Source organism: Taeniopygia guttata, chromosome 12 (assembly GCF_048771995.1).
Source record: "Taeniopygia guttata chromosome 12, bTaeGut7.mat, whole genome shotgun sequence".
NCBI lineage: Eukaryota > Metazoa > Chordata > Aves > Passeriformes > Estrildidae > Taeniopygia > Taeniopygia guttata.
Window position 1 is genome coordinate 10,609,717 of NC_133037.1, and position 27,782 is coordinate 10,637,498.

The following is a 27,782-nucleotide window of genomic DNA, read 5'->3' on the forward strand; positions in this document are numbered from 1 at the left end:
GAGGTTTCCTGCAGTTAAACTATTTGCCACCTACGCATCTCCACTGCCAAAGCCTTGTAGTCAGAGCCAGCTTTAGCTATCAGATAGAGCCACATCAGCATCTATCTCATACATGTGAGGAAGGGAAAGGGAAACTGGACCAGACACTTCCCCCTAAAACATGCTGGATGCTGGATTCAGAAACACTAAAGGACCTGCCAAGGTTGGAAGCACCAACCAGCCCGGAGCCAGGATTTGGCATAGCAGGACTGGGAATAGAAACCCATTCATAACCCAGGGCCCAAACATTTCCCCTGAGCTGCATCCCAATGAGCCCTTCCAGATACAGGCATTAGCCCTAAGGGAGAAAAAAGAGTACAATGGGAACAGAGAGAATGGAGAGAAGTCCCAGCAGATTTTACCCCACTAGCCCTCATCCCTCCCTCCCGGCCGCCTCACAAATAAATCGTACTTTGGTGCAAAGTGCGGCTGCTCTCCCTGTCACCATATGCTGTTAGCATCTCGTTAGCATCTGCGGTAATTAAAGAGACAGCTGCTAACGAGCAGGAACAGGCATACATCATCCCCAGACCTTCCGACAACATGCCTGTCTTTGAAATTATGTTTCATTTGCAAACTTGGCTTCATTAAGTCAGCTTGGAAAAGTGAGAGACCCGAGTGGGTGCTAGGCTGCACATCACCGGCTGCCTGCAAGGTGAGGCTGGCTGCAGAGTGGTGAGAGCCCAAGGGTCCCAGGGCACCCCAAGTCTTCCCCTCTGGTTCTGCTGGAAGGACTTAAATTCCCTTTTTTAGTTGTTTGCAAAAACTCCTTGTGAAAACTCTGAGTCTGTGAAAGTGGTATGGATAGAGGATGGCTTGGAGCAGAACTCTTGCTTCCATCTGCCCTGGTTGCTACAGTCTCAGCCCACGGATTTCACCTCTCCAGTAAGGCATGGCTGCTGCCCCCACATCTGCAGCTCTGCACCCACCTCTAGGGATGCACACCAAGAGAGGTGGGCTCAGTCTTTCTTACATGGACTCCTCTGTCTGGTCTTAGTGTGGACCCTTAAAATGCAACACCTCATTCCCAGCCTCACTGTCCCCACCAGCTCTTGAAGACCAGTGCTGCTGTGGGTCACAGCTCACTGAGACAATGCAGATGAGGATGCTTTAGGGATCATCTTTGACAGAGACCAACAAAATGAACAGGGACCAAAGAAACTCATGCTGGGCAGTTCATCTGAGATGAACTCCATCAGATGAAATACAGAAGAAGACCACTGAGATGTGGCCAGGTGGTCCCTCAGGTTGATGAAGGGCAGCCTGTTCCCCAAATATGACTGTGCCCACCCTGCCAGCCCTTATGCCCCCTAATGCTCACTGCTGGGGACTTGACTGAGGGGAGCTCTGAGGGCTCTCCATGGGAGCCAAGCTGGAGGAGGGCAGTGGCAGACATCCTGTGCATACTTGTGTTGGTATGTTGGGAGCAGGCTGAAAAAAGCCAGCTAATTCCCAAACTGTCTTACTGACTAGATCTAGCTCATCAGGCACCTAATATTGTGCATTTTTCAGCACTTGTCTCAATTTATCCACCTCCCTTTCCCTGAGGTGTCTCATTAAGAGTCTGATAAATGCTTCTACAGGGTCCTCCTGAAAGTGCCAGCCCTCTCTGGCTCCCCACGCTGCTGGCCCTGGGCATGAGGGGCTGTCCTGTGCCTGTCCCCATCCCTCACCCCAGTGTATCTTGCTCTGCTCAGGGCAGGTTTGCTGAGAGCTGATCCAGTAGCTGGGCACGTGGCTGTCTGCCTCATTTACATGCACAATTACTGCAGTTTGGGGCACTTTCCCTGCTGGCAAGCTGTCTGTTGTGATACTCTCCATCTACTCCACGGCCTTCTCCTGCTGTTGCTGCCACCTGTGATCCTCACTGTCCAGAGACAGGTGAGAACAGCCTCGTGGGTCTCCTCTGGTGGGACCAACCCAGAAGAGGGCATGAGCACATCCTCAAGTCTCTTCCTGTTTTAACTCAAGTGGCTCAAGAAGTGGAGTTTCAGCCACTTGTCAAGGAGATGAATCCCAGCGTAATGAACTTCATACCCAGCAAGTTCATCCAGGCCCTCTGTGTATGTTTTTCTTGTAATGGTGCACCTAGATCAGACCTTTCTCCTGCTGCTACCACCCAGAGACTGGAGGTGTTTTCCCACCTAAGTCATGATGTAGCCAAGGACTTTTTTATAAAGAGGCATTGCCCTGGTTCCACCATGCCCACACCTCTCACCTGCTACTCCTTATCCTCTTATTGCTCCACAACTGGTAATGTGCCCAGAAGCCTCTCTGAAGGGGGACAAGGACAGATGCAGGACATTGGTGGTGCATGAGCTAATCTAAAGTAGCTTCTGAACATGGCCCAGTCCAGCCAGGGACAGGTCAAGGATGTCAGGTCACACACACAAATACAGCGTCCACAAACCCTGCTGTGGGCATTCATAGGCTGTGCACTGTACTTTGCTCAGCCAAAGCATAACCCTGTTCACTTCAAGGAGCCTTGGAGGAGTCTATCCACAAGGAGAACTACTCCTGTCTGTCCCACCAAGTTCACAGAGCCCAGAGAGCTTTCTGCCAGTGTTCTACTTGATCCCACTGGCCACTGCTGGTGCAAAAGGGCCCTGCTGGACAAAGCCCTGGCACAAAGGGGCAGTGGGAGGTTTGATATCTCCCTGTGACCAGCACAGCTTGATATCTCCCACCCCTGGCAAGCAATCTCCAGCATGCTAGATAGATTTTTATAGATACAGGCTATTCCTTGACAGAGGCAAAAAGCCAAGAGCATGTAAGTGATATTATAAATCACTTCTCGTTGACGATCACTTGAGTTCTGCTGAGACTCCTGCTTGCTCTCATCTCTTGGCTGGAAATAGTTCAAACCTTCTTTATCTTAATGAGGGATGAAATCCCACAAAAACAGCAGTGTGCCACCCAGTGTGCCACCAACACCAGGCAGGATCCCAAGAAACAGCCCTGCTGCCTGACAAACCAGCTGCAGGATCGCAGGCACTGTTCACCCTCAAAGTTATCCCAAAGTTGCAGCAGGGCTGAGCCTGGGGTCCATGCACTGGAGCTGCTGCTGTGTAATCTGCATGGAAACTGGTGCAGCTGTAGCAGGTGGAAGCACTGGTGCTGATGGAATAGATGTTCTCAGTATGGGTAAATGCACCAGTGGTAAAAACAGAGCTTACACTGTGGCATCCTCCTCTCCTACCCCAATGAAATTTGAAACAGGTGAATTCAAGCTAAAAGCCTCTGCAGCCTCATGCAGGTGCAGTGGAGAGCTCTGTCCCTGGCTGTCAACAAGCCCCTCAAGGATCCATCCCCACCAGGACACCTTTGTCAGGGGAAGCAGCAGCAGAAGTGGAGATGCCTGCAGGAAACAATTCCCCTACCTCAGGACCTTAGTGTTGGAGAGATGAAGGAAAAGCAGTGGCATTACATGAAGAGCACAACTCATCAAACTACAACTTAAAGAGGCAGAAACAACCCCTGATCACAGCCATGTCTATAGAAGGATCAGCTCTCAGGGCTTTTTCCTCCTGAATTACACAAGCAAAGGCAAGAAGAGAGGAATGGGGACCACGCCAAGACTCAGCTGAGTTGCTTCAGATTTATCTTTCCTCAGGGCACCATTGTTAAAATCTCAAATCCACCATGCATTAAGCAATCCCGATCTGGATTTCATTTCCCAATCTCAGCTATTTCCCAAAAAGGAGACCAGAATTGCATCTCAGAAAACTAGGATGGAAACAGAGATCTGGGAAGCAATCCTCCCTCTGGGAGGGAGCAGCAATGCTGAGGAGCATGTCAGCCTGGGCTTTATGTAGCATGCTACCTGGCCCAGCGAGGCAGGAACCACCTCCCTGTCCACACAGGTTTGCCATCCCTTCCCAAACTCACCTTCAGAAACTTGTACAGCAGAAATGTGAACCAATTTGTCAGCATCTTCTCTGCCACTGACTCCGTTCTGCAAGGAAGGTAGAGAGCAAAGCCATCAGCAGAGAATATTAAAAGGCCTCTGATCTCACCCATTGCCACCTCACCCTTAGACTATAGCTAAATTGTTTTTGGTTTTAAAAGGCTTCATCTGGAAAGGAGGCTCAAAGCAAGGTGCACAAGCAGGCAGCCACAAGCTCTGCTGGAAAGCCTGCCCATCAGCAGCCCCCCAGGAGAGAAAAGCAAATTGGTCTCCAGTGTATTTGGAGAACTGCAACAAGTCAAGCTCAGCTTGTTCCACTGGGAGTCTCACCAGGGGATGAGAAGCTTTCTGCTTTTCCCTGGTACCTTCTACTTCAATGAACTTTGTCTCTGCTATGATGTCCCGTTGGAACCAGGCAGCTCTCTCCACAGGAGGATTGCATGAGGCACCTAAGCCAAGTACAATATCTCCAAATGTAGCTCAAGCTCCCCAGATAAAGTACAGCCTGAAAGAAGGGCTAAGGTTGCAGGCAGACAGATCTAGCTGGAAGCCCCTTTCCCCACCTGGCAGCTGCTGTTGCCTTCTGGTCCTGCAGTGCTCTCAGTACTGCCATTGCCCTGATGCAGGCCACCAGTACTGGTGACATGGGACTTCCCTGCAACCCCTGGAGCAGCCCTTGATATCTAAAGCATCAAAGTCCAGGTCCCATAGTAGAGCAAGAGGACATTGACCATCCCCAGCCCACTGGTACATGGCCTTGGTTAAAGCCACAACCAGATTTAGGTCTGGAAACTTTGACCCAAATGTATTTTTGATCAAATTTATCCTCACTACTAATTCAGCTGAAAATAAGGCCATTAAAGAAGGAGGGAGTAAAAACAGTGGTTGGAAACTTAACCTGTTTTCCATGTACTTTTGGATCACAGACACTGTGCCAGGCTTGGAATTTAACCCTCCCATGGCTGCATGGTGAAGTTTAGGGTTGCTGTGTGTCTCCTTGAAATGGGATGGTGATGCAGGAGTTTGCAAGTGTACACTGCTGCACCCACTTGCTCCAAAAGAAATTTAAAAATGGAGCCATGCCTCTCAGCTTTGGGATATGCAGTTAAAGGAAGCAGCCAAAGCTGCCTTGAGAAAACCTATGTATTACCCCTAGTTTCCTAAAGCACAGTTCAAATCCAGGTGCCAAAGCAGCAGAGCAGGGAAGGTCCAGGGAGTTGCCTGTGTCTGCTGGGGACAATGCACAAAAGGGAGAGCAGGATCGCTCAGGATGGGTGTGAAACATGTCAGTAGAATGAGGGTACTGCAGCGAGGATGTGCCACACCAGCAGAGAGGGGGACATGGAGGCATGGAGGGAGCTGAGGGTGACACCAGACCCTGGTTAACCCTGCAGCCCTACAGGTGTAGCTAACATGCACCACACCTTATCTCTCTGCCATAAGATTAAAACTCCTCTTAACATGTCCATTATTTTTAACGTGGCCTTCACTCCTTCTAAAATCTTCATCTTATCCACCCATTAATTATCAGATCAGCCACTTGCAAATGCAGATCCTGAAAGCACAGGCAGTACTAATAACCTCAGGGACATGGCTGCATTCCTCTTGCACCAGGGAAACAAATACAACTGGTTGACTCAAGAAACAAAATCCAGAAGGAACCAAAATGTTAGAGCCACCAGAAGGAGTCCCACTGCCCAGTTCCATGCACTGCCCAAGTGCAATGCCATGCCCAGCAGATGGGCCAGGAGCAGTTCCCAAAGACCAGATGGCTGGGGCAAGAAATCCACTTTCCCAGAGTTTATTCAAGCTGACTCAGTGTCATATGGTCCCTTCCAAGGTTTTCTCTTGTGCTAATGGGGCTTAGCCCTTTTTGCCCTCCCTGGAACAGCACAGCCCTCCTTAAACCATTTGAGGACTGCATTACTTGAACCTTTAGAGAAGGGAAGGCTCCATGTTCCCACCAGGAAAGAATAAGGGAGAAGGAAAGGGACATGTAGAGAAAGCCAAAGGTGAAGTGGACTGTAGCTATTTAGCAGACATCCTCCCTGGCCTTAGAAAGGACCTGACAAGCCTATAATGCTTATCTGAAGTGCCACCATTCAGGCTCTGGAGGATGTTTGTCTTTATCCACGATAGAGCCAGATGCCATAGCAATGGGGGGATTATCCAACAGCCAAATAAATAAGTAGCAGCTCTCCCCAGTTAGATCAGTGCTAATCCAGTTGCCCTGGGCAGTAAGCACATTCTCACACCCAACAGCAAGGCTAATCAAACAGATAGAGAAGCACAGCTCTCTGCACCGTGGCTTCAAGAACAGTGCCTCTTTGTTAAATATCACTGAGGGAGGCAGAAACAAGGTGCTGGCCAGGGGACTTATCCCTGTCCTAACTGCAATGGCCCTCAAGCACTGTGGCTGGGGACTGGCAGTCTTTGGGCACTGGTGCAGGTTGGGCTCTGCTCCTGTGCCACTGCCACAGGCCAGTCACTGCTGCTGCTGGCCTCCTCATGATGCCTTTTATTTATATTTTATTGATTTACTTCAGGAGCTGGAAATGCATTCTAAATATTTCAGTGAAACCTGGTGCTATGGATGATTGGAAGAGAAGAGCCTAAGAATGCAGTCGGGGACAGGGATGGGGAACAGCAGTTGGCACCTCCAAGACCCACCCCACTCCCAGACAGCCATCATCAGCACAACACACCCCCTCTGACACACTGCTAATGAGATGCTTTGAGACATTAAGGGCACCCTTGTAATGTGATAAATGAAGCAGAGAGAGTAAGAAAGCAACGTGCCTAACGAGATGGGCAACACGAATCTAACTGGGACCAGCTCACATCTGGGTCTTCTCCAGGGGCTCCCCCAGGGCCAAGCATACAGAACCTTGATATTTCCCCCTCTCTCAGTCCCTAAATTATCAGGCTAGCCCAGAGATCCAAGGCTTTGAGGGGAGGAATATCAGGAGATAGGCAAATATGTCCAAAAGATGTAGTTGTTCAGCTCTCTTTATTCTGTGATGTCCAGGGGGAAGAGCGGGGCAAAAGAGGATGAACAGAAAGGGTTAGGGGTTTAGCTAGGCTCTGAACAGGGAGGGCTTCTTGGCTACCCACCAACCCTGTTGGGGCTGGAAGGAGGAGACCAGACTTATCTGATCAGAGTCACAGGGGTCCCGGGGAATGGGGAAAAGGCATGTCCTGAGCGCAGTGTAACAGAACCTGACAGGCTTTGTCCAGTCTGGCCATGCCATGAACATCAGTTTATCTTTGAAAGATGCCCTGGGTTTCTTGAGCCTTTCTGGTGACATGCCAGCCCTGTGCCTCTCAGCCATCCTTCATCTCTGCCAAAGGTGGTGGCACCAGGCTGCTGGACGTTGGGATGGGGAGGCACCGCATGGTGTGCAAAGGAAGAAGATGGCACGGAGGGCCTCGAGCTGAACCAGTGGAGCTTATTAATAGTTTTTGTTCAGAACTTGGTGTATCTTTCAATATTCATCAGCCCGTGATGAAGGAGAGCTCAGAGCTATCGTTAAATATTGATGGGGCAGGCAGACTCACGGCAGGGCTTGGCAGGCTGCCTCCTGCTTGCACTTCCCCCGGCCCCAGAGAGACTCCCAGCTTGCAGAAATCTGAGTGACTTTCCCAGGAAAACCCCCATGTGACTGGCAAGGTGGGTAAGCCCTGAGGAGACAGCAGGGAATGGAGGACTCCTGCTTGCTGCCAGCCCACAGAGGCACCCACCAGACAAGGATAGAGCTGCTCCACATCCAAGTGATGTGGGGGACCACCTGGTCACCTTCCCTTCTCCAGGTGACCTACAGCAACACACCACAGTGCCTGGCACCAGCATGTACCCTACCTGCACCAGCCTGAACAGCTGGTGAGCACCTTGCTGTCTCCTGGCCAGGCAGCACGAGCCACACAGGCCAAACTGGAGAGAGAACATCCCACAGGTGCTCCTGAGTTGGCTGGGGCCAGGTAGTCCCACATCCCTCTCATACTTGCACACAGACAAGCAAGGAAATGCTTGACCACAGACTCAGTGCTCTCACTGCCACAGCCAACACCAAAGCCATCACTGGTGGCATCCCCAAAGGACACCGGCTCATGTCACTGTGCTCAGAAGTGCCTGGGCACTGTCCCACAGCTCCAGCCTCTCAGGGGGACACTCACCTCCGCAAAAGCAGCTTGGGGTGGTTCTTGCTCTCCAAGTTCTTCTCAATAAGGTCTGACAGGAGCTGTTTCAGCACCCCTGTGGCATACTCCATCTCGCCCTGCAGCGCCGTCATGATGAGCGAGGCCACGTTGCCGCGGTCCCGCATGGAGAAGCTCCGCTGGGCCTCCAGAGTACGGATGAAGGTCAGCAAGAAGTGCTTCTTGTTCAGGAGCTGACCAAAGAGGGTCAAGGACTTCTCCACATTAGCCTGGACCTGCAAGGATAGAGCAAAGCTGAGAGACAGAAATGATGGGGAGGGCAATGAGAAGGTAGCTGGACTGAACCACACCCTGCATTTACTCCACAGTAAGAAATTATGAAAAAGGGTCAAAAAGCAGCTGGACTAAGTCTCTCCCTACTACCAAGCTTCCCCTTTGGTGATCAGTCTCAGTTTCTCCAGAAGAGTTATCTAGTTTGTAAAATCCCAGCATCAGGTTAACACAGTCTCAGGGCATCAATGTATATATATGTCTGTATAGACACGCCCTTCCACACAAAGACTCTCTCCCACTTTGGTGCAGACACATAAATATACTTCCCTCCCATAAACAAACACTCCTTTTCTCCCAAGCACACACACAAATTATAATTTTCAATTTCAGCTAACAAGCAGCTCAATTCCCACCCAAGTCACTGCAACACGCGCTTTGGGTATTATATAGAAAGCAAATAAAGCTACAACCCCGAGCTTCACCAGCAGCAAACCCATGTGGTTTGTGGGGGGATGGATTTCAGATAGGGAAATAATAGCAGAAATATGTCTCTGTCCCACTGCAGATACACTCTAAAAAGTCCCTGTACTCATGAGACATTTGAAGTTGTATTTCTGGCCATATTTGGCCACATAGGACCCAGCAGAGATTGGGCTTGGCTGCTTTTGCACCTGCATTGCCATCAGCAGCCCAGGTCTGGCCAGTCCTGACCACATTTGTTATCAGAAATGAGTATTTTTACAATACTCCATTTTCCTGTTAGAAAATATGGTTCCCTCTGAATAAAAGCCTTCCTGTGATAAAACATCAATTTTTTTTTTCTTTAATTCCCCCCCTTGTCTTCCTGACTGGGAGAATAAGCATTAAATTTTGCTTCACGTCAGTATTTAGAGACAAAACAACACTTTTCATTTCAAAACATCAACTCAAAATGAAGAACAGAGTTTTGACACATCAAATAATTTCACTTCAATCAAAACTTTGGATTGGTGCTCTTCAGTTCAATGAAATTCCTTGCAGTTGTAACTTCCCTCTCCAAAATACTGGAGAGGGGTTTTTTGTCCCGCTGGAGAAAAATCCTGTTTCCCACCAAGTCCTTGTCAATTCAAAGCTCCCATGTTCAACTTGCTGATCATTAGCAGAAAGAAATGAACAATACTGAGCTAAATATGTAATCAGGCTTAAATTCTTATAAAGCAGCCAGCCACCCCCTAAACCCTGCAGAGGAAGGGAGCTGGTACCGGTGCTCACTGTGGATTAGCATGTGCATGAGCAAGCTTCCTTCCGTCACTTGCAATAGCTAATGTTACACTCTGAGTAAAGAGACAAATAAAAGCAAACCTGATTAAATTATATGAAGCTTACACAACTCTAGTTGCTTTATTTAATCTCTTTTGGGGATTTTTTTTTTCCCCCTTTGCAAGTTTAACCCCTCACTTCCCAGGCCAGGCTGAGCCGGTGTGCTCTTTCAGGCAGGATGTTTTGAGTTAGGAGCTGGAAATGGACAAAGTCCACCCAGCCTGCCACAGCAAATGCAAAATTCCTGCTCTGATACCCTTTTTGATACCCTTTCCACTTTCCCTCTTCAGGGAAAATCTTTAAAAGCAAGAGCAGAGGTGAGAGGAGAGCCAGGCATCTGTACAGACAGGAAGGGCTGTGCCCCAGGGGGACCTACACGCCTGCTTTGGCTCTGAGCATCCGGAAACCTGAGCTGCAAGGGGAAATCCATGGAAACAGGGTCCCCACCACCCTCCAGAACTGGGATTAGGGGCTGGGGAAACAGAGCAGGCAGAAGGCCAGGGCCCACGCCATAGCCATGCTGGCGTACAACAGCAGCGCGTGCACTTGCAGTTGGTAAGAGCTTGTTGTGCTGTAATTAGTGACCGTGCATCTTGCAGCAGGGCCAATTACTTCTCCTAAATACATTGTGAAGCCCACGTCGACATTAATTACTGTGCTGGGTCAGCAGTGAGGGGAAGCGAAGGTCACCCCCCTCCTTCCTCTCGTAATCAAGAGTGGCCTCAGCAGCCCAGCACACAAGAAGCAATTCTATGCAATTGCAGGCACTAAATTATACAGAGGTGGGCAGGACAGGAGAAGAGAAGGAGCTAGTTTGGGGAGCAGAGGAAGGATGCCAAGGATGGCTTCTGCATGGGGAAATGGAGCCAAGCAAGCAGGCGATGTCAGACAACCCTGCTAAAAACAAGCGACCAGTCAGGCATCAAACAAACCCAATTGAATAAAGCAAGTGCTGTAGAAAATGACAGCAGCAATGATATTAATATAAATATTGATATTAATGTCAGAGAACGCAGTAACCATTTGGCAGCCAGTCCACATCCGCGCCGGCTGCCACGTGGAGAGATGCACCACGCCGGGCCAGCATCCAACCAAAGCATCTCTCCAGCCCGGGGGCACAGGGGCTCGTGCAGGGGACTGCACAGGGGCACATCCCCAGTGTGAAACACTACAGAGACAGACAGACAGACCCACACCTCCATCTCTTTCAGCACAGGGTGGTCTTCTATCCCCGGGAACAGAACCCGCATGGCGTAGGTGCGGTAATCCAGAAAAGGGATGCCAGCCCCATCCAGGTCGTTGGTCAGCTCATTGATGTCTGTCTGCAGCTCAGCAAAGGCTAGGGTGGGAAAAGCAGAATTAAACAACACATCCTGGAGTCTCAGCACACAGCATTGGCATTCAGCCCCTCATCACACCCCCAGCACCCCACGGGCGGACCCTCCCGAAGGCATGAATATTCTCAGCATTTCTCTTCCTGGCAGGCTGTGATTGCTGTCCCCATCTCACAGATGGAGAAACTGAGCTGCAGAGTGTGGGGATGACATCCCTGGAATAAATGAAGTGGCAGATTTGGGAACAGAACTGCCAGGTCCCAGGGGGGTCAAATCCCCCTTGCCCAGCACTCACAGCCTCCTAGGGATGTTGGGGGCAGGGAGGAACAGCAAGGTTTGAACAAAAACAGAGCTTCTTGAGGAAAATGTTAGCCTAAACCACAAGATTGCCCTCATTTCTTTTTGACCTAAATACTACTTGAGAGAAGAGCTTGAACACACCCACCCCAGAACCTCCTGATCCCAGCAGAGGCAGCTGTGACTCCCAGAGGAACATGATCCAGGGGTGTCCTGAACCTTTAATTGCACCTACAGGGAAAAGCTGATGGGAGAAGAGTCCTGGAAATGCACCAGGGAGGGGGGTTGGGGTGGGGGGAGAAAACCCTCAGAAAAATCAAATTAACAGCACTTTAAAGGGAGCTGAAAGCCAGGCAGAGGACTGCAGGCTCGTCAGCCTGATGAGAAAAAACAAACCGTCAGCTTGAAAGGCGTGCTATCTTATCTGTAACTAGTGGGACTAGAAAAGAGAAAAGGCAGGGAAGAGATTGTGCCTTTTAATTAAAAGCAGATCCTTTTATCTGCCAGCTGTGGAAGACAAGACACCATCCCCTCCACCAGCTCCCTCCCCTCTCCCTGTCACCAGTGCCATCCACAGGCATGTGGAGGGATGGGGACTTGGGGGAGCAAAGGTTTGTCTTTCTTTCCCCTTTTTATTATCTCGTTTTCAGCGCCTGCTTCATTCGCAGTGTCCGGGCTGCTTGTGGCTGTGGCTGGCAGGGTCAGGGCCTCTGGAGCCAGCTCAGGGGGATAATGGGCAATTAGGCTTTATCAGCAGTATCATACAAGGAATTCTGTCCAATTTCACAGCTTCTGTCTGTCACATAATGAGAGATCCACTGCCCACTCACAGGAAGCCATCGCTACCCTGCTTGCTCTCTTTTTTCCCACTTGGAGAAATGGAGAAGAACTTCTTAACTGGAAAAATCCCCAAATCCCACCTAAAATGAGTTCACTTCCACTGACAAAGCAGCTCTGCCCATTCCCATTCCCTCTCTGAAAGGCAGTAAGGAAAGGGTAGGAGCACACTGAGCCTTGGAGCAGTTAGAAACACCCAAAGACCCCCATGCTGGTGGCAAAGGGACCCCTCACCCTCTTTGCACTCCAGGGCCACCCGGGACTCCAGGTTGTCCATCTGCAGCTGGAGGCGTTTCAGGGTGCGGTCGGCATCCCGGGACTTGCGCTTGTAGGCGATGAGGACGATGATGATGATGAGGAGGAGCAGGCCGCCGCCGCCACCGATGCCGATGATGGCGGGCAGGGTGAGCAGGCTGTCTGAGTAGATCTGCAGCGTCCCCGGAGAGAACTCGAACCCTCCAGCCTTGATCTGCACCACAGCAGAGGAAAAATGGACCTGCTGTCAGGGAATATGTGCCACAGGCAGCCCTCCCTGCTGTGCCCACCCTGCTGGGAACTGGGGCATGACTCCCAGCCCCTGGCATGGATGACGTGGACAAGTGCAGGTATGGCAGGGGCTGGTCTGGAGCAGTGTGAGGAGCTTTAATGGCATGCAGCACACATGCTGCCAGTGCACATGGAGCAGGCAGAGAGTTTGATGTCTCATTCAGACAACATTACAGTAACAGATGGGATGTAAAGCAAGTTTCCCCATGGATGGGGAGCCTGGGGAGGACTGTGTTTGGTCTCTTTTAACATGGTAGAGTCCTGGAGCGTGAGCACTGCTGCACTACAACCCCACAAACAAAGGACCCTGCCTTGCAGCATGTGCCAGCACTGAGGGGGAGAGGTGGGAACCCCCCCGCCTTGCATTCAGTGCCAGCCAGGGCAAGTAACACCAAGCTGAGTGTGGGGGACGGTGACAAAGTATTTGGTCTTACCAAACATGCAATTAGGAAGAGGAATGCCTAGGGAGCAGGAAGATGACTCCTGAGGAACTCTCCTGCACATACACCTATTATCTGGTCCTCATTCAAGGACAAGCACACAGCAGGGCTGGTGCTGGGATAAAGACTGACATTCTGAGACACATGAGGCACAAGGAGCAAAGGCACTGTGTCAGCACTTACTGTGACTTTGTGTTGGCCAGTGAGGTTGGGGGACTCGCAGAGGAGCTGTGTCTCAGACACCGTGAGGGTGCAGGGAGTGTCTCCGATCAGCACCGTGTAGTTGAGGCGGGAGTTCCCAGCAGCTGGTGGGAGCAGGTTCCTGCCCTTTGAGGGAACAAGGAATGAGACTGTCAGTTCTCATGCAATGGGGAATGCTTAAGAAAACCTGACACACGGCAAAATCTTTGCTCCAGGAGAGACAATGTGCCACCTCCACAGAGGGACATGTCCCTGCCTCCGCGCCCAGGCACAGGCTCTTTACCTTGAGGATGAGGGGAGAGCTGGGCTTCAGCTCCAGCATCCCTGTGGGGCTGAGTGGCTCAAAGACAGGGTCTGGGTAGTAGACGAAATTGGTGGTGTTGATGATCAGCAGGGCCTGGACGTTATCCATGACAAAGCCGATCTCATCCGGGCGGTCGCCAAGCTCCGGAGGGCTCCGCTCGGGGTTGTCAATGGAGGGAGCGTAGCACACCATGGTGGTGTCGTTGTAGACGGTGCAGTTCTGCAGGAGGCACGCAACGAGGTCAGACCCACTCCCAACAAGGTGGGCAGGATCAGACCCCACAAGGACTCCTGAAAGGAGCAGCTCTGGACACAGGGGATGGGCTCTTTATGGCAATATCCTATAGATGTCCCACAAACCTCCCACCAGTGTTGAATGCTGAGATCTCAACCCTCTCCTGAAAGCACCTCGCTGGAGGCTTTGCAGAGATATTGGTGTCTCTCTTTGGGGCAGCAGCCCCTGGATCTCAGCCTCTCCAGACCATCACACCTGGAGGCAAAGGGTGCACTTTCTGCCCTGCGTTGCACACAGACAATATTACTCCTCTTTGTGCTCTGCCCCCAGCCCCAGCCAGCACCACTTACATTCTCCCTTTCAGAGCTGCAGTACTTGGCCCGGATCCTGGGCTCTTTGATGGTGGCCAGGTTGGTGCCAGTCACAGTCAGCAGTGTCCCACCACTAGAGACATGGAGACAGTGGATTAGGAAAGGCAGCTTGGCACAGGATCCCCGGTTTTAGGAAGGAAGCAGCCATCATCTCCAGGCAGATGCCCATCTGCCCCAGCCTGGGTGAGCCACCATGCCCCAAGGATCTCTTATCCCACCCATATTGCATGGCTGGCAGGACCTGGCATGTACCAATGTCAAATCATTTCAGCTGACCCAAGGGCCAACTAGAGATATAAAACCTGGTAATTAACACTGACATCCCACCCTGTGTGCCAGTTTAGGGTCTGAAGATGACTCCCAAGCTAAAGTCAACTAAGCATTCACAACAGGAAAGCATCCCAAGGAGTACAAGCTCCTCTCTGCTACCCTTTTTCCACCACAGAGGCAGTGGGTGACAGGAGAGGTTGAACTCTGCCAGGTTTTCTCCATGACTTGGTGTTAAAAGCCCCGTGCTCCCAGAGACCTTGGCCATGCCTCTGGGGAGCTTGCTCCTCATCAACAGCCTGGGGAAGGTTTCCCTTGGCACTAGCTCTTAATGGATTCCTTCGCCTCCTCTCCAGCCAATTCAAGCCTTTTAGAAAAATATGTAAACATTTCAAAAAATCCCCCGATGGGAAATATTTTAATTTTATTTGCCGCCACCAAATGTCAAGCTGAAATTAAGCAGATCCAAAACACTCTCTGCTCTTGCCCCCTGCCAGGCTGAGCACTGTAGGCCAGGAGTTAGCAGGGCCCTGGTGCCAAGCCATTGCTCACACTCCTCTTGCCACATCTCTGGAGTGCAGCCTGGCAGTTATCACAGCACTGAGATGTGCCCATCAGGAGCGGGAAATCCCGATGGGAAACAGTCCCCCAAGCATTCCACAAGCTCCTTGCAATTCACCTGTTGATGCTCCATTCAGGATCAATCTTCTGGATGGTGGGGTCCTCTGTGTAGTTGTACTTCACCTCCGGGTTGCTCAGCTCTGCCCGGTTGATGTTGATGAGGATGGGGGAGCCGCCAGGGGTGTGCCCTGGGGGGGTCCTGCACCGAATCTCACGGGCGCTTCTCCTGGGGCAGAAACACACAACCTGTCAGTGCCCGGGCAGGAGGGAGGCCAGGGCAGCCAGGGAGCCCTGCCCCAGCCCCTCTCCCCTTCTGAAACAGCCGGGGGGTGAAGAGAGAAAGGAGGAAAAAAAGAAAGAACAAAAATCCAAGAAATGAAACAAAAGGCAGCCAGGAAAGACTGAGCAGCTCCTGAGCGTTCCCATCATGCGGCGGCTGCAAACAGCAGCGATTAGGGCTGATAACCAGTAATTACCGCAGGAAAATATTTAAAGAGCCGCTCCATTATCGTCCCTAATCTAAAAATTATCCACTTCATGCCTCAGGGCTTTGTGCTTTTAGAGAAAAATCTCTGTTCTTAGGGCTCTTCCTGCAGCCTCTGACACACAGAGGTTTCAAGAGGAGACACCTTTGGCCACCCAGGGGGTTTGGCTCCCATGGTTTCTCCTGCCTTCCTAGCCCAGGCCTCTGGCTGCTGCTCTGTCTGGGTGTCCCACTGCCTTTGAAGGTGCCTCTTGCCCACCCTCCACAGTCTCTGTGCCCCTCACCATGAAAAAGCACAGGGCCGTCCCCCGATGGTCACGGAGACGTTGCTGCCAGCATTGAGGTGGGTGCCTTCGATGGAGATCCAGGTGCCACCAGAGAGAGGACCCCGGGCTGGGACAACACGGGAGAAAGTGGGCATCTGTCAAAGGAAAAGGGCATCCCTGGAGTCAGACAGGCTGGGAACTGAAACCCACATCCCCAGGCAGCTCCAACCAGGTGACAGGGGCACAGAGGAGAGGGATCTGTGAGACAGCAGCTGGGCACAGTACTAAAGCCTGGCAGTGCCAGCACATCCGTGGGGAGGCAGAGCAGCGGCAGCCTTGGAGAAATTCAATCATCATGACTCAATGCCTGATCAGAGAACCCCTGCCTCCCCCTCAGGAAAATGATGGCAAATTTTCCAGCTCAGCCAGAAAAACACCCAAAACCACCCAGCATCACCTCCCTTTTGAGGTGACAGACCTGTCCCCAGCACGGGGCTTACCACAAAGGTGAAGGTCTTGGGGGATATGGCCCTGTAGCTGGGCGAGCAGTCACGGATGCACACTTCTACCCGTGCCTCATGCACCTTGCTCGAGCTGGCATCTCCAATTTCACACACAATCCTAAGAGATAAAGAGTAAGAAACTCTCAGTGTCCTGGCACCAAGACACTCCCTGTGCAAAGCAAAGGTCTCAGGTGCCAGCAGATCCATGAGAAACCAAGGTGGTGGTAGTTGACACTGCCAGCCCTCAGAGAAGCTCCCCGAAAGCCTTGGAGCTCTTCCCAGAGCAACCATAACCAACAGGTACTTCCCTCCCAGTTCAGCCCAGTCAGCTCTATGTCTTTTGCAGCCACGGGCAGCATTTGAACACCATCACTGCTGTCCCTAACCCTCCGGAGGTGATTTGGAGCACGCCCACCCCTCGGCAGGCACTTACTGCTCGGCGCTGATGTACTCGCTCTCGATGGGGATGCACACCACTTTGCCCACTCGGACACCCCAGCGAACATCTTCAAACTTCAGGCCCAGGTTCTCGCCAGTGATGGTCAGACGGGTCCCTCCTTGTCTGGGGCCAGTCTCAGGGAACAACTAGGAGAGAGCATGGTCTGTCACCAGGACGCAGAACCACAAGTGTGGGAATCCAGGGCTTCCCTCTGGCTGCCCTGGAAGGTCTGGGACCCTGACAGGGGTCAGGAACCCCCCTGTACAGAGCCCCCAGAGACACTGTCTGTGATCTCTGTCCATGGAAAAGAGTTTTCAATCTTACAGGATGAATTACAAGCTCTGAGTGTTTGATATAAGTAATAATTAAGTGTGACACGGGTGCAAAAGTAATATTTTAGGATTCTAGATTAGGGGTCCAAATGGGACAAGATGGAGGAAATTGGGTCTTGTCCTTTTTCTCCTTCTTCATGCCCTCCATGTTTCACTGTAGTGTTGGCATTTTTCTGTTGGTTTGGGCTGGGGACACACTGTTCAACGTAGATGATAGATATTGGCACATTATTGTAAATACAGCACAGGTAGTTTCTGGAATTCAATGTTTGTAACATCCCACTGAGGGCAGAGCCCCACACGCTGCCCTGCAGGACAGACCTGCGTCAGGGCAGCAGAAAATGTTAGAGATAAACAGAATAAACAACCTTGAAACCAGCACAGACGAATTATGACTTCTTCTTTGGCAACGGGGCAGAAAGACGGAGACTTTCTACAATCTCGGAACCACAGATTCCGACACACAAGGACACCTCACTTGGGCAGGCTGCAGCCCCAGCAGCTGCAGGATGTGTGTTACAAGCAGCAAGGAGCAGACTGGTGATGAGAAATGCCAGCACGTCTGTAAGCTGCCCACAGAGCAGGAAGGACCCCCCCACTGACAGCTGTATCCACAAAATCTCCCCAGGAACATGCCAGGAGACATGGCTAGGATATAGACACCCTGCTGCAGGCACGGCCATCTCCTAGGTGACAAGGACACAAGACTTGAAGGACACAGGGCAGCTTCAGCCATGGTTCCAGCTGAACTGGCAAGGAAGTCCCTGGATGTGCCTGGGTTGTGGTCAGGTGCCAGGTGCCCAGGGATGAGAGTCCCATGTCCAAGATGTCCTCAAAAAAGAAAGCATCTCCAACGGGTCCCTGCAGAGGTGAAATGGCAGGTGGGGGAAATTTCTCTTCACCAGCAAACCCTGTGCTGAGGCCGGTTGGGAAGGGAAGGGACCTCAGCACAGCACCACGCCTCATTTACCAGGATGATGCCAAATAAAGCAGACAGGTGTGGCCTGACAGACAGTGGCAGAATGAGGGATGAACAGAGGTGTGGGCCCTGTTCCAAGGTACGTGGGGACACTGCCTCTAAGCAGGCAATTACAGGCAGTTTTACATCAGTGATCGCTGGCCCCGAGGCCAGGCACCCACCTGCAGCACTAACTGGGATGAATGGCAGAGCTGCACGCCCTGAGTGGGCCCGGGGACACAGCTGGGTCCCCAGCGACACAAAGGCACAGCAGAGAAGGCAGCTGCAGGCAGCAGGAGAGGGAGAGGGGAATGTGGGCTGGGTCAGCCCAGGAAGAAATCACACCCTGACCCTGGGGAAGGGATGGTTCTGTTGCAGGTGATGGCCTCCTCTGCTCTCCTGGCTGCGAGCAGCCTCTTGTCCCCTCTAGCACTGCACTAAGCCCAGCTCCTGGACAGGTTCAAGCCATGACTAAGCACGTGTAAACTCTTTCCATTCTTGGCAACTCTGGGCAGCTGTAGCCTTGGGGCCTGAGCCACATGGATCTTCCTCCTCCTCCTGAAGGGCTCATTCCTGAACATCATCTCCACAGCAAGGAAAAGTGGATGAGCTGAGGGTGGGAAACATGCAGCAGTGGACAGTGTCCACATCCTCAACCCTGATGGACACATGGAGCCAGGGGCTGTTTTGGCACAGTCCCACTATAGACTCTGCCACTGGGATTAACTTCTGCCCTCTGGATTCACACTGGGCTGGTGACTTTCAGCACACACAAACTCAGACAGGAGCACCCAGTCCCCTTCCACACAGGCACCCTGCAGGACATGTCCCAGGCCAGCATCAGAGCTAGGACTGGTGCCTGAGCCCTGGCTCATGCCGAGGCAGTCACAGCTCACTATTTACACAGCAACAAAACCCTCTGGGGCTGTGGGGAACCACTGCTTGCCTCAACCTTGCTCAGCCCCTGCCCAAGCCTGGGATTGGAGCTCGTTCTAGCAGCTGCAGCCAGCAGCAGGTTGGGTCTTCCCCTTAAGAAAAGCTCTGGCGGGGAGGCTGGCAAGAAGTGGCTGTTTGTTTGGTGTTTCTAAATGAGTGTTAAAAGCTGCTCCAGCGTGTTGGAGTCCTCCTCCTCCGCAGCAAAGCTGACAAGGGCCACGTGTTCGGGGAGGAGGGAGCCCGGGAATGAAATGACATCGCTGGCCACCAGCACAGGGAGGTCACAGCTAAACAAGGTGTGTGGGAGGGGGGAGCTGCCAAGGAGAGCAATAGCTGCTCAACCCCCCCTTTCCCCTCTCCACCTCCGGACCCCTGGCCCCAACAAACAATGCTGCTTTTCTCCTAATTGGTTTCATAGGGTCCTTTTACATCAACAAGCAAGCAGCTCCAGCGGGTACAAGCAGTTGGCTTGCTCTCAGCTCTGGTGGCCACAGTACAGCCAGGAGATGCAGAGGACAAGGGGTACCCCCTTCCCAAGGGAAAGGATGTCACTCTGAGGGTCACAGTGAGCACTAGGCAAGACACCACAGAGGTTTGGAAGGGGCTTGTCCCCACCACTGAACAATGGGGAAAAGATTCAAGGGTGAAGAATCATGGTCATCTCCCAGCCCAGCCCCACCACCCATGAAGACACCTGCACTCTGGTGAGCTGGACAGGAAGGAGGCTCCACCTCCTCATGAAACCACTGTAGGAGAATCTTCTCCCCCACTGGCCTATGCTGCCCTCTCTGCACTAGGCTTTTCTCTGGACCATTTGCAAGCATGCCCACAGCCCAGATGTGGGACTGGGGCAGTGGGAGGCAGCAAGCAACAGGCAGGCTACAGGAGCAGCATCACACCAACAGCTACTGCACATCCACACCGACTGACACCTCCCAGGGCACTGACACAGAGCATGCCAAGGTCAAGTCCACCTGCTAGCAGACCTGTTCCTGCTACACCTGCAATTACTGTAAAATCTCATCATGACTCAGGGTGGGAGAGCTGTTACCATCAGCTCTGGACCAACTGCTGTGACCAATGCTGGGCACCATCAGCTGCTGGGAAGCTGCTGTGTGTGTAAATAAATGCCTGCAGCCCTGGTCACCTGAACACAAGAGGACCAGGGCACAGCCTACAGCGAGGCCACCCTAGCCATGACCTGCCCCACAGCATTCTCCACTCCCATCATCCCTAGGGGTCCCGATTTGGGAAGGTCAGCCTGAGCACAGTGGGAAGCTGACAGGGAGCCCTGCAGCTCTGCACACAACAGCAAACTTCCATGTAGGGATGCAGGTTCTGAGGCTCAGTCCCACTTTCTCAGGAATGGATCCCTTCTCCTGCCAGCACTCCACCAGCTCCAGGCAGCTCTGCAGGCAGGGCTCTTTGCAGGCAGGGATGTGCCTAGCAGGGCTGTTCCCTTCCCTCTCCACATGGCTGCCACTCAGCACACTGCAGGACACATCCCTGTCAGAGGCAGGCAGCACAAACTGGGAAAAGCCAAGACTCATTTCCAGCCTCCATCAGATAAGGCACTGAAACCCAAACAAATCAGATCCTGTGCTAAGACTCCAGTAATTAACACCTTTGAGGCCCGGCCAGCCCTGGGTTAGCAGAAGGTATCCAGCTGAAATACCCACCAGTCCCTCTTTGTGAACCTGGATCCCAGCCCAACAGGCATGTGAATATTAATACACACAGTCTTAAAAGCAAAGGTCATAAAAGCTGTCAGGGAAATGGGATGATGATGAACTACTGGCCCCAGTGCACATGGCAACACAAGAAGCAACCTAGAGCTTTCCTGGATCTCTCAGTCATGTGCAGGAGGGGTCCAAATTTTGGAAATGAGCCAAAAAGTCCAGCCCACACCCGGTGGAGAGAGGATTTTAGGCTTGGAAATGAAAGAAACAGAAAGTGACTAATACTGAGTAGATCTGGCTGCCGTGAGCTGCCCCTGGAGAGCCCCGTGCCCATCTCCATCCCCCACTGCAGTCCCTCGGCACCGGGCATCACCAGCCGCCCATCCCCACGTACCCTGGTGATCCTGGGGTCGGTGCAGCGGCTGTTGCCGCTGCTGGCGTGCATCCAGCTGTTCTCGTAGGCCAGGCAGTGCTGGCGCAGGGAGCAGCGCCGCTCCGACACGCACCAGCCGCACTCGAAGCGCGGGTCGGCCTTGAGGCACAGCCCGCAGCTCTCCCGCAGTGCCGAGCACTTGTACAGGTGGGCTGCAACGGCAGGAGGGGGGCAGGGTCAGCACGGGCTCCCCAGCCCATGGGAAAAGGTTTGGGGGGATAAAAGGCACCTGCTCTTGCCCCTTCCCACCAACTCCCAGTGGGACAAACCCTCACAGGCAGGAGCCAGCAGCATCCTGGACTCAACGCCAAAGTAGAATGCCTCCCAAAGCTCCTTGGAAAAAGCCTCTTGTTTAGAAGCCCACCAAAGCATGGTGCAAACTATGGTCAGAGCCAGAGCGGGCTGGAGGCTGAGGGGGCACACGGCCAGGTCCCATCCCTCACTCACCCTGGATGTTCTGCGGGTTGTCAATGACAAAGTTCCCATTCCAGACCACAGACAAGTTGACGGGCAGGTCACTGATGTCATTCCCTTCGTAGAAATACTGCGGGAGGAAACAGAAGGAGGCAGAGCCTGTTAATTATTGAGACAAAATGTCCTGGTGGCGAGGTGCATAGAGAGACACACAATCCCATTACATGGGTGTCTCCCATCAGCCCAGAGGAGAGGGATGGGGTCCTGGCTGGGACTTGCTGGCTAGGGACAAACAGGTCTGACAGTCACTCGTCACAGTATCAGTCACAGCACAGGAAACCAGTGGGCTGGACTAACAAAAAAAAGATAAAGCAGCAGAACGGAGGGTTTGTAAATAGACCCAAAGCCCATCAACCCAAAGGTCTGAAGCTGCTGCTGCTGAAAGAGGAAGAAACAGATGGTGCCTCTGCAGCACAGATGTACTTCTCCTCACATGGCTCCTGAGCCCTTCCCCATGTCCTCCCCAGTCCACAGATGCGCAGTTGGATATCTGGGATTATGGTCATCACTAGTGAAGCTTGGGGAGGACAGGCTGGGCACATCACAGGAGTGGATTCAGTAGAATCACCCTCCACAGCTGGTGAGAGGATGTCCCTCACAGTCCGCTCCAGCCCCATCACCCATAACAAAATGACAAAGCTGTGGCCACATGGCTGTGGGTGGGACAGAGCCAAGGACCACTCCAGTGCCACATCAGCCCTTAGAAAGGTTTCAGGAGAGAGCACTCCTCACCTCCACACCACACCCCCAGATGCCCCTGGGGGCACTGTACTTGGACATTGGCTGCTCTCCATTTCAGGACTGGAACTACCACCCTGAGTTTCCATGTAGGAAGGTGACACCAGGGAATCCTACCCCTCCAGCTTTAGGGGACCCAAAACTCAGGCCCTTGGACCTGCTGCTGTCCAGACAAATCCACCTCCATTTCTCCTTCTGTCCTGCCCAGCACCTTCTCCCCACCCAGAGCCCTCTCCCCTGGCTCAACATCTGAGTCCCAGCCCCAGCAGCGCCATCAGTATTCCCTGCAATGCAGACAGAGAGGTTTAATCGATACGGAGGCAGGAAGGCATTCGGAACCATCCCTGACAGCTAATGACCTCCTTCGGCAAGAGATTCCCCGCTCCTCGCCTGAGAAAATGACAGGCGTGTCAGGAGAGATTAAATGAATGATTCATGGGTAGCTGGAGTTTGTTAGAGAGCAGTGGATGCACTGGGCTGGCCACAGCCCAGCCACTGCCCCTAGCCAGCCCCAGCATCACCTTTCCAGCCCCAGGCCATAACAAGAGGAGGTGGCCCCAGCATCTCCTCCAGCACTGCCTCAGCTGCTGCCCCACACAGGACCCTCTGCAGTGGGTCTGTTCAACTCCACCCCTCCACAAGGCCAGGTATGTGCCCATGAAGGAGGCCAGTGTGCCCTGGAGAACAACACTTCAGTCTTCTCAGCTGGCCATCAAAGCTGGTCCCTTCTGTGCTGAGTCTCTCCCAGACAGGCAGCATCACAATCCAGCATCAGACATGGCACCAAAATGGGGCACATGCCCAGTGTGAGATCTGGCTATGGCAACACACCCTTCCCTCAGCGCTACAGGCTGCCAGTGACAGTCACACCTGGTCCTCCATTACAGCTTCTTCTTGGTGATCCCTTGTCCACAAGCCACCGCACCCAAACACAGGGTGGAGGACCCCAAAATGCAGCTCTCCCCAGGGAGGAAGGCTGCTGCTGGTCAGCTGCACACAGCTGTTGTCAGACATAACACAGCCAGCTACAAATCCAAGAGCTCCACCACCATCTCCTCTCTACAGGCAGAGCCCCATCACGCCCCACACAACCCCCCAGACATGGCACCTCTCACCATGTTCGCTCAGATGACTTTCACCACATCTCCACCATGCACCATCCACCACCAGAGCCTCTCAGCAACATTCCTGTTGCCAGGCCTGGGAAGATGAAGCTAAAACTTGGCTAGGAGTCCAGATCTGTTCACCTTGCCCTATCCTACTCCACCCAAGGATATTCTCAACAGAACCACAACAAGGAGTTGGCCAGACCCATAGCAGTGAGCAGCGACCATTCCCTGGCAGCAGGAGGGAGCACGTGCTGGGGAGGGTGGTGGCAGCGCTGGAGCAGAATTTAGCTGTGACGAGCCACGTGGCAGCATAAGTGAAATTGGCATTTTCAATTTGTACTCTGACATGTCTCATTTGGGGCCCTGGCATCTCGGGAAGGCATCCAGCCTGCAGCTGTCCAAAACATTTATTTGCATCTCTCTGCCCCGGCTGCTTTTGGAAATTAGTTCTTCTGGGAGGTGGGTTGGAGGAAGAAGAATAGGGGGAGAGGGAGGGAGAACATTAACTCTTCATGCACCAGTCCTGAGACAGCAAGAGGCCAACTGCATGAGAGACTGTCTCCCTCTGGGAAAGGACACAGTACTGAGGAAGCTGACTTTGCTGTGGCAGGGAGCTGGAGTAGGCAGCGGGGAGCAGCGGGAGCACAGGACTGTGACAAGGGAAGTGGCAGACCAGGAGTTGTTACCTCAGCTGGTGTTCAAAGTGTGGGATCACTAAGGGAATGTAGATATCAATGAAAAATGTGTCCTCTGCATCTGCATGACTGTCAGCAGCCTCTAACCTGCCCTGCAGAGACAGCAGTGGGTCTGTGGCTTGGGTAATGTTCCTGGTCTCTGTGGAACACTGGAGCTAGAGTCAGGACTTGGCTGTGCACAGGCAGGAGCTGCAGCTGCAGGGGCTCCAGGCTTGTCCTCCTAGGACTTGGAGATCCATCAGATCTAATTTCCAAAGCATCTTGTATTTTGAAAGGTGTTTCCAAAAGGCCTCCTCACAACAGCCCTTGCCATTCTGTAAGCACAAAAGTGGCCTCTCCACCCAAAAGCACAGCCACAGCCAGGGAGGCTTCTCCCTGTTCAGAGCTAACATGGTGTTAAACACCCATTAAACTGCTATTAACGTCCCAGTTAATCAATCCCAGTGGCTGGCAGCAGACTGGGATGAGCAGCAGGAGAGTAGACCAGGATGGGTGTGAGTGGGGGGATGCACCTATCCAGGCAGTCCTGCTGTCAGACCACCCTTCACTCTACAGAGGGGCCCAGGACCCTCAGCTGTGCCAAAGGATGATTTGGCTTGGCAACTGCTGTGAGGAGAAGCTATGGGAAAGGGATGTTTGCTCTGGGAGCAAAACACAACAGGCACAGCCTGAGAGCAAACCAACAGTGCCCAAAATTGATGTGCTCTGATGCAGCACAGCCCACAGAAAGGGATGGGAGAAGAGATGTCATCAAGTGAGTCAGCAATTGAGAACTGCCTGGCTCCTTACCTAACCCAGCCAGTCTCCCTGTCCCCCCCTGAAGAGCTTGCAAGGCAAATGTGGAAGAGAGGACAGAGGAAGTTTCAGCCCCACCCACCTGGATGCTGGTGTTCCCAGCAAGGTCTCCTTCTGCAGAGATGCAGTTCAGGCAAGAGAACTCCTTGCTGAGCCTTTCTCAAGGCTCTTTACCCAAAACTTATCTCAGGCATCTTCCCAAGTAACAACCACCAACCTCACTTTTTTTCACATCTCTGATTCTCACATCCAGCGTGCCTCCATGCAGGAAATGCCACCAGCCCTGCACACAACAAGGGCTGTGGCTCTCACCTGCCCTGAAAGTCCCACTTCTGATTCTAGGAAGCCCACTGCTCACACACCCACCAGCTAGCAGCAACAGGCACTGAGAGCTACCCAGCTTCCCTTGGGATCAGAGATTCAGCACTCTGAGAAGGTGCCTCCAGGGAACCACACAGGAGACATAGCTGCAGTTAGCAGGAAACACCCCAAATCTGTGGGCAGATTGCACTGAGATGCACTTCAGGATGCTCCTGCAAATGCCTTGCCAACTGGATGAGGCACTAACCCTTCCCATGGCAGAGGAGGCAGGGCAGCCCCACAGCCATCACACCCCTTTCCACAGGGCATCCATCCCACTTCAGCCACAACCTGCCCAACCCATCCCTGGGGAAGGCAGCAGAGGGCTGCTCCTCTGCAAGCAAACCCACACATCCAAATTTCCTGTGCAGCCCCCCTCACTCCCACATGCACCATCCCCCTGGGCTGCATTTCTGGAGGAGCGCTTGGGCTGCAGCTGTGTCCTATTTTTCTGTAGTTGATGACCTCAACTCCTTCCCCGCACTACAGGGACGGCAGTAATGTACATCGCGTCTCGCCAGGGCTCAACTGCAATTCATCATTATTTTATCTGCTGGAATTTAATTGGATCCTATCAAACTCTCCTGATACTCCCTTTTCACTTTAAACACTGCTGCAGGAAAGATAAATGTAGGCACCACTAGGATGGAGAGCGCGGCTTTGTTGGCGAACGGAGCTGGGGCTGTGGGCTCCAATCCTGCTTCCCTCTCCATGGCTGGTTAATTAGAGATACATATACTGGAGGTGTGCAGTGCTCAGAACAGGGCATGTGTGTATGATTTATGTTCCTCTATAAATATACCCTGGGCCGAGTAAAATACCATCATCCGCACAACAGCACAACTTGACAGTAACGCTCAGCCTCTGATTCTGCATCTCCTTTTTCTCTTTTCACATGGATCTCCTCCTTTCCTCCCCAATCACACACAAGCTTCTTCACCTGGATTCTTCTTGCCTCAAACCCAGCGTGACATGACAACCTGAGACTCTGGGATTATGTCAGAGCAACACCCAGGTTCTACAGCAACAAAAAAATATTCAGAAAACATAAATCTGAGAGGTCTTACTTCACTCCCCAGCATCCATACTTGGGGCTAGGCTTCAGCATCCACACTGGGGTACCACACATGTGCCCACCCTGCCAGCCCAGCTTGCTTTGTACCCACATCACTTTGTCCCAGCAATAATGCTCACTCCAGGAGAACATCCCAACCCGAGTCGAGCCAGAGGGCAGGAACCTCCACAGCAAAGCAGAAACAGTGGGCAAGGTGGGCTCTCCATGCCAGGGGCACTGGTGAGAAAGGAACCAAAAGGGAGCCAGGGAGGTGGCACAGCTGCTCCTTACCACGTGGGGTTTTGGTTAAAAAGAAAGGGAAATAACTGAGGCACGATGCTTAATTTAAAGTGCTGAGACAACAAGCTCATGAAAAGGAGATCAGGGGTTCTTCCTATTTATACATTTAAAGGGAAACAGCAGCTCTGGGGCTATTTCAGCCTTAAGAGGAACATTACAGAGAGAAAAATCCAAAGCCTTGACAGTGAGAAACACCTGTAGCCATTTTGCAAAGGCCAAGACTAAATCAGATCAAGTCCAATGTTACAGGCATTAGTGCAGATTCGGGACTGTGGCACTTTTCAACTGCAAAACTGCTTCATTTTTTCAGCAATCAGGAGGATGAACTCTGTTGAGTGATGTCAGATGGGAAAGAATAGGCAAAGGCAAGGATATTTGGAAAATTATTCTCAGTAGCATCAACCTTATGCATTAAAACAGGTGACTGTTTCTCCATCCTCTGCTGCAAAGAGCAAGCCTGCAAAAGTCTGCCTCCAGAAGATTAAAAGCAATCCATTTGCAAAAATTAGTTTATTGGCAAAGATCTTCATTTTCTTAGTTAGGCTTGTCTTTTCTTTTTGCATCTATACAGTACATGTGAAAAACCATTTGAGTTGCTTTCCTCTTGAGAAGAAAGAGACCAAAGTGAGGAAGCAGAAAATGTTCCTTCAGCTTGGTTTATGGCCTGGGACACTGGGGAATACCAGAGCTGGTCTCCCTTGAGTTTGCCAAAGATCTATTGGGTGTTTCAAACGATGTTTATATTCAACACTCAGACCATAATGAATGAACTGCTGAATATTTAACCAAGATGTCCTTTCTTCAAAGTGCTAACAAGTCATTGGAGTTTGACAAGCACTAAAACAAAAGACAAAGAGTTTTAAGGGGCCTGACTTATTATGCCTTTCATTCACCAGTGATTCAGGAGAGCATCCCTTATTCCACAGAGCATTTAACCTCTTGTTTAGATCCCACTGAACTACTGGAAACACTGTGTGCTTAAATGCCTTTTGGCGTCCATCCTTCACTTGGTGGGAAGATGTCATCCTTTTCCTATTTCTCCACTTGCCAGTGTTCTCCACACCAAAATCCTAACCCAAAGGATGAAGTGCAATGGAAGAAG

General features: G+C 52.1%; 1 protein-coding gene across 1 annotated transcript in view; it reads right to left on the minus strand.

The window, feature by feature from the left end:
* Positions 1–27,782, minus strand: part of PLXNA1 (plexin A1) — a 113,057-nt gene that overhangs the window by 14,317 nt on the left and 70,958 nt on the right. Inside the window, exons 11-23 of the mRNA XM_030283419.4 lie at positions 21,603–21,699; positions 21,117–21,307; positions 16,812–16,963; positions 16,376–16,496; positions 15,894–16,030; positions 15,184–15,351; positions 14,217–14,310; positions 13,612–13,851; positions 13,311–13,454; positions 12,376–12,610; positions 10,870–11,012; positions 8,120–8,376; positions 3,928–3,994 (exon numbers count right to left, since the gene is read on the minus strand). Coding sequence (XP_030139279.2) covers positions 3,928–3,994; positions 8,120–8,376; positions 10,870–11,012; positions 12,376–12,610; positions 13,311–13,454; positions 13,612–13,851; positions 14,217–14,310; positions 15,184–15,351; positions 15,894–16,030; positions 16,376–16,496; positions 16,812–16,963; positions 21,117–21,307; positions 21,603–21,699 — 2,046 coding nt within the window. The remainder of the gene's footprint in view (positions 1–3,927; positions 3,995–8,119; positions 8,377–10,869; positions 11,013–12,375; positions 12,611–13,310; positions 13,455–13,611; positions 13,852–14,216; positions 14,311–15,183; positions 15,352–15,893; positions 16,031–16,375; positions 16,497–16,811; positions 16,964–21,116; positions 21,308–21,602; positions 21,700–27,782) is intronic.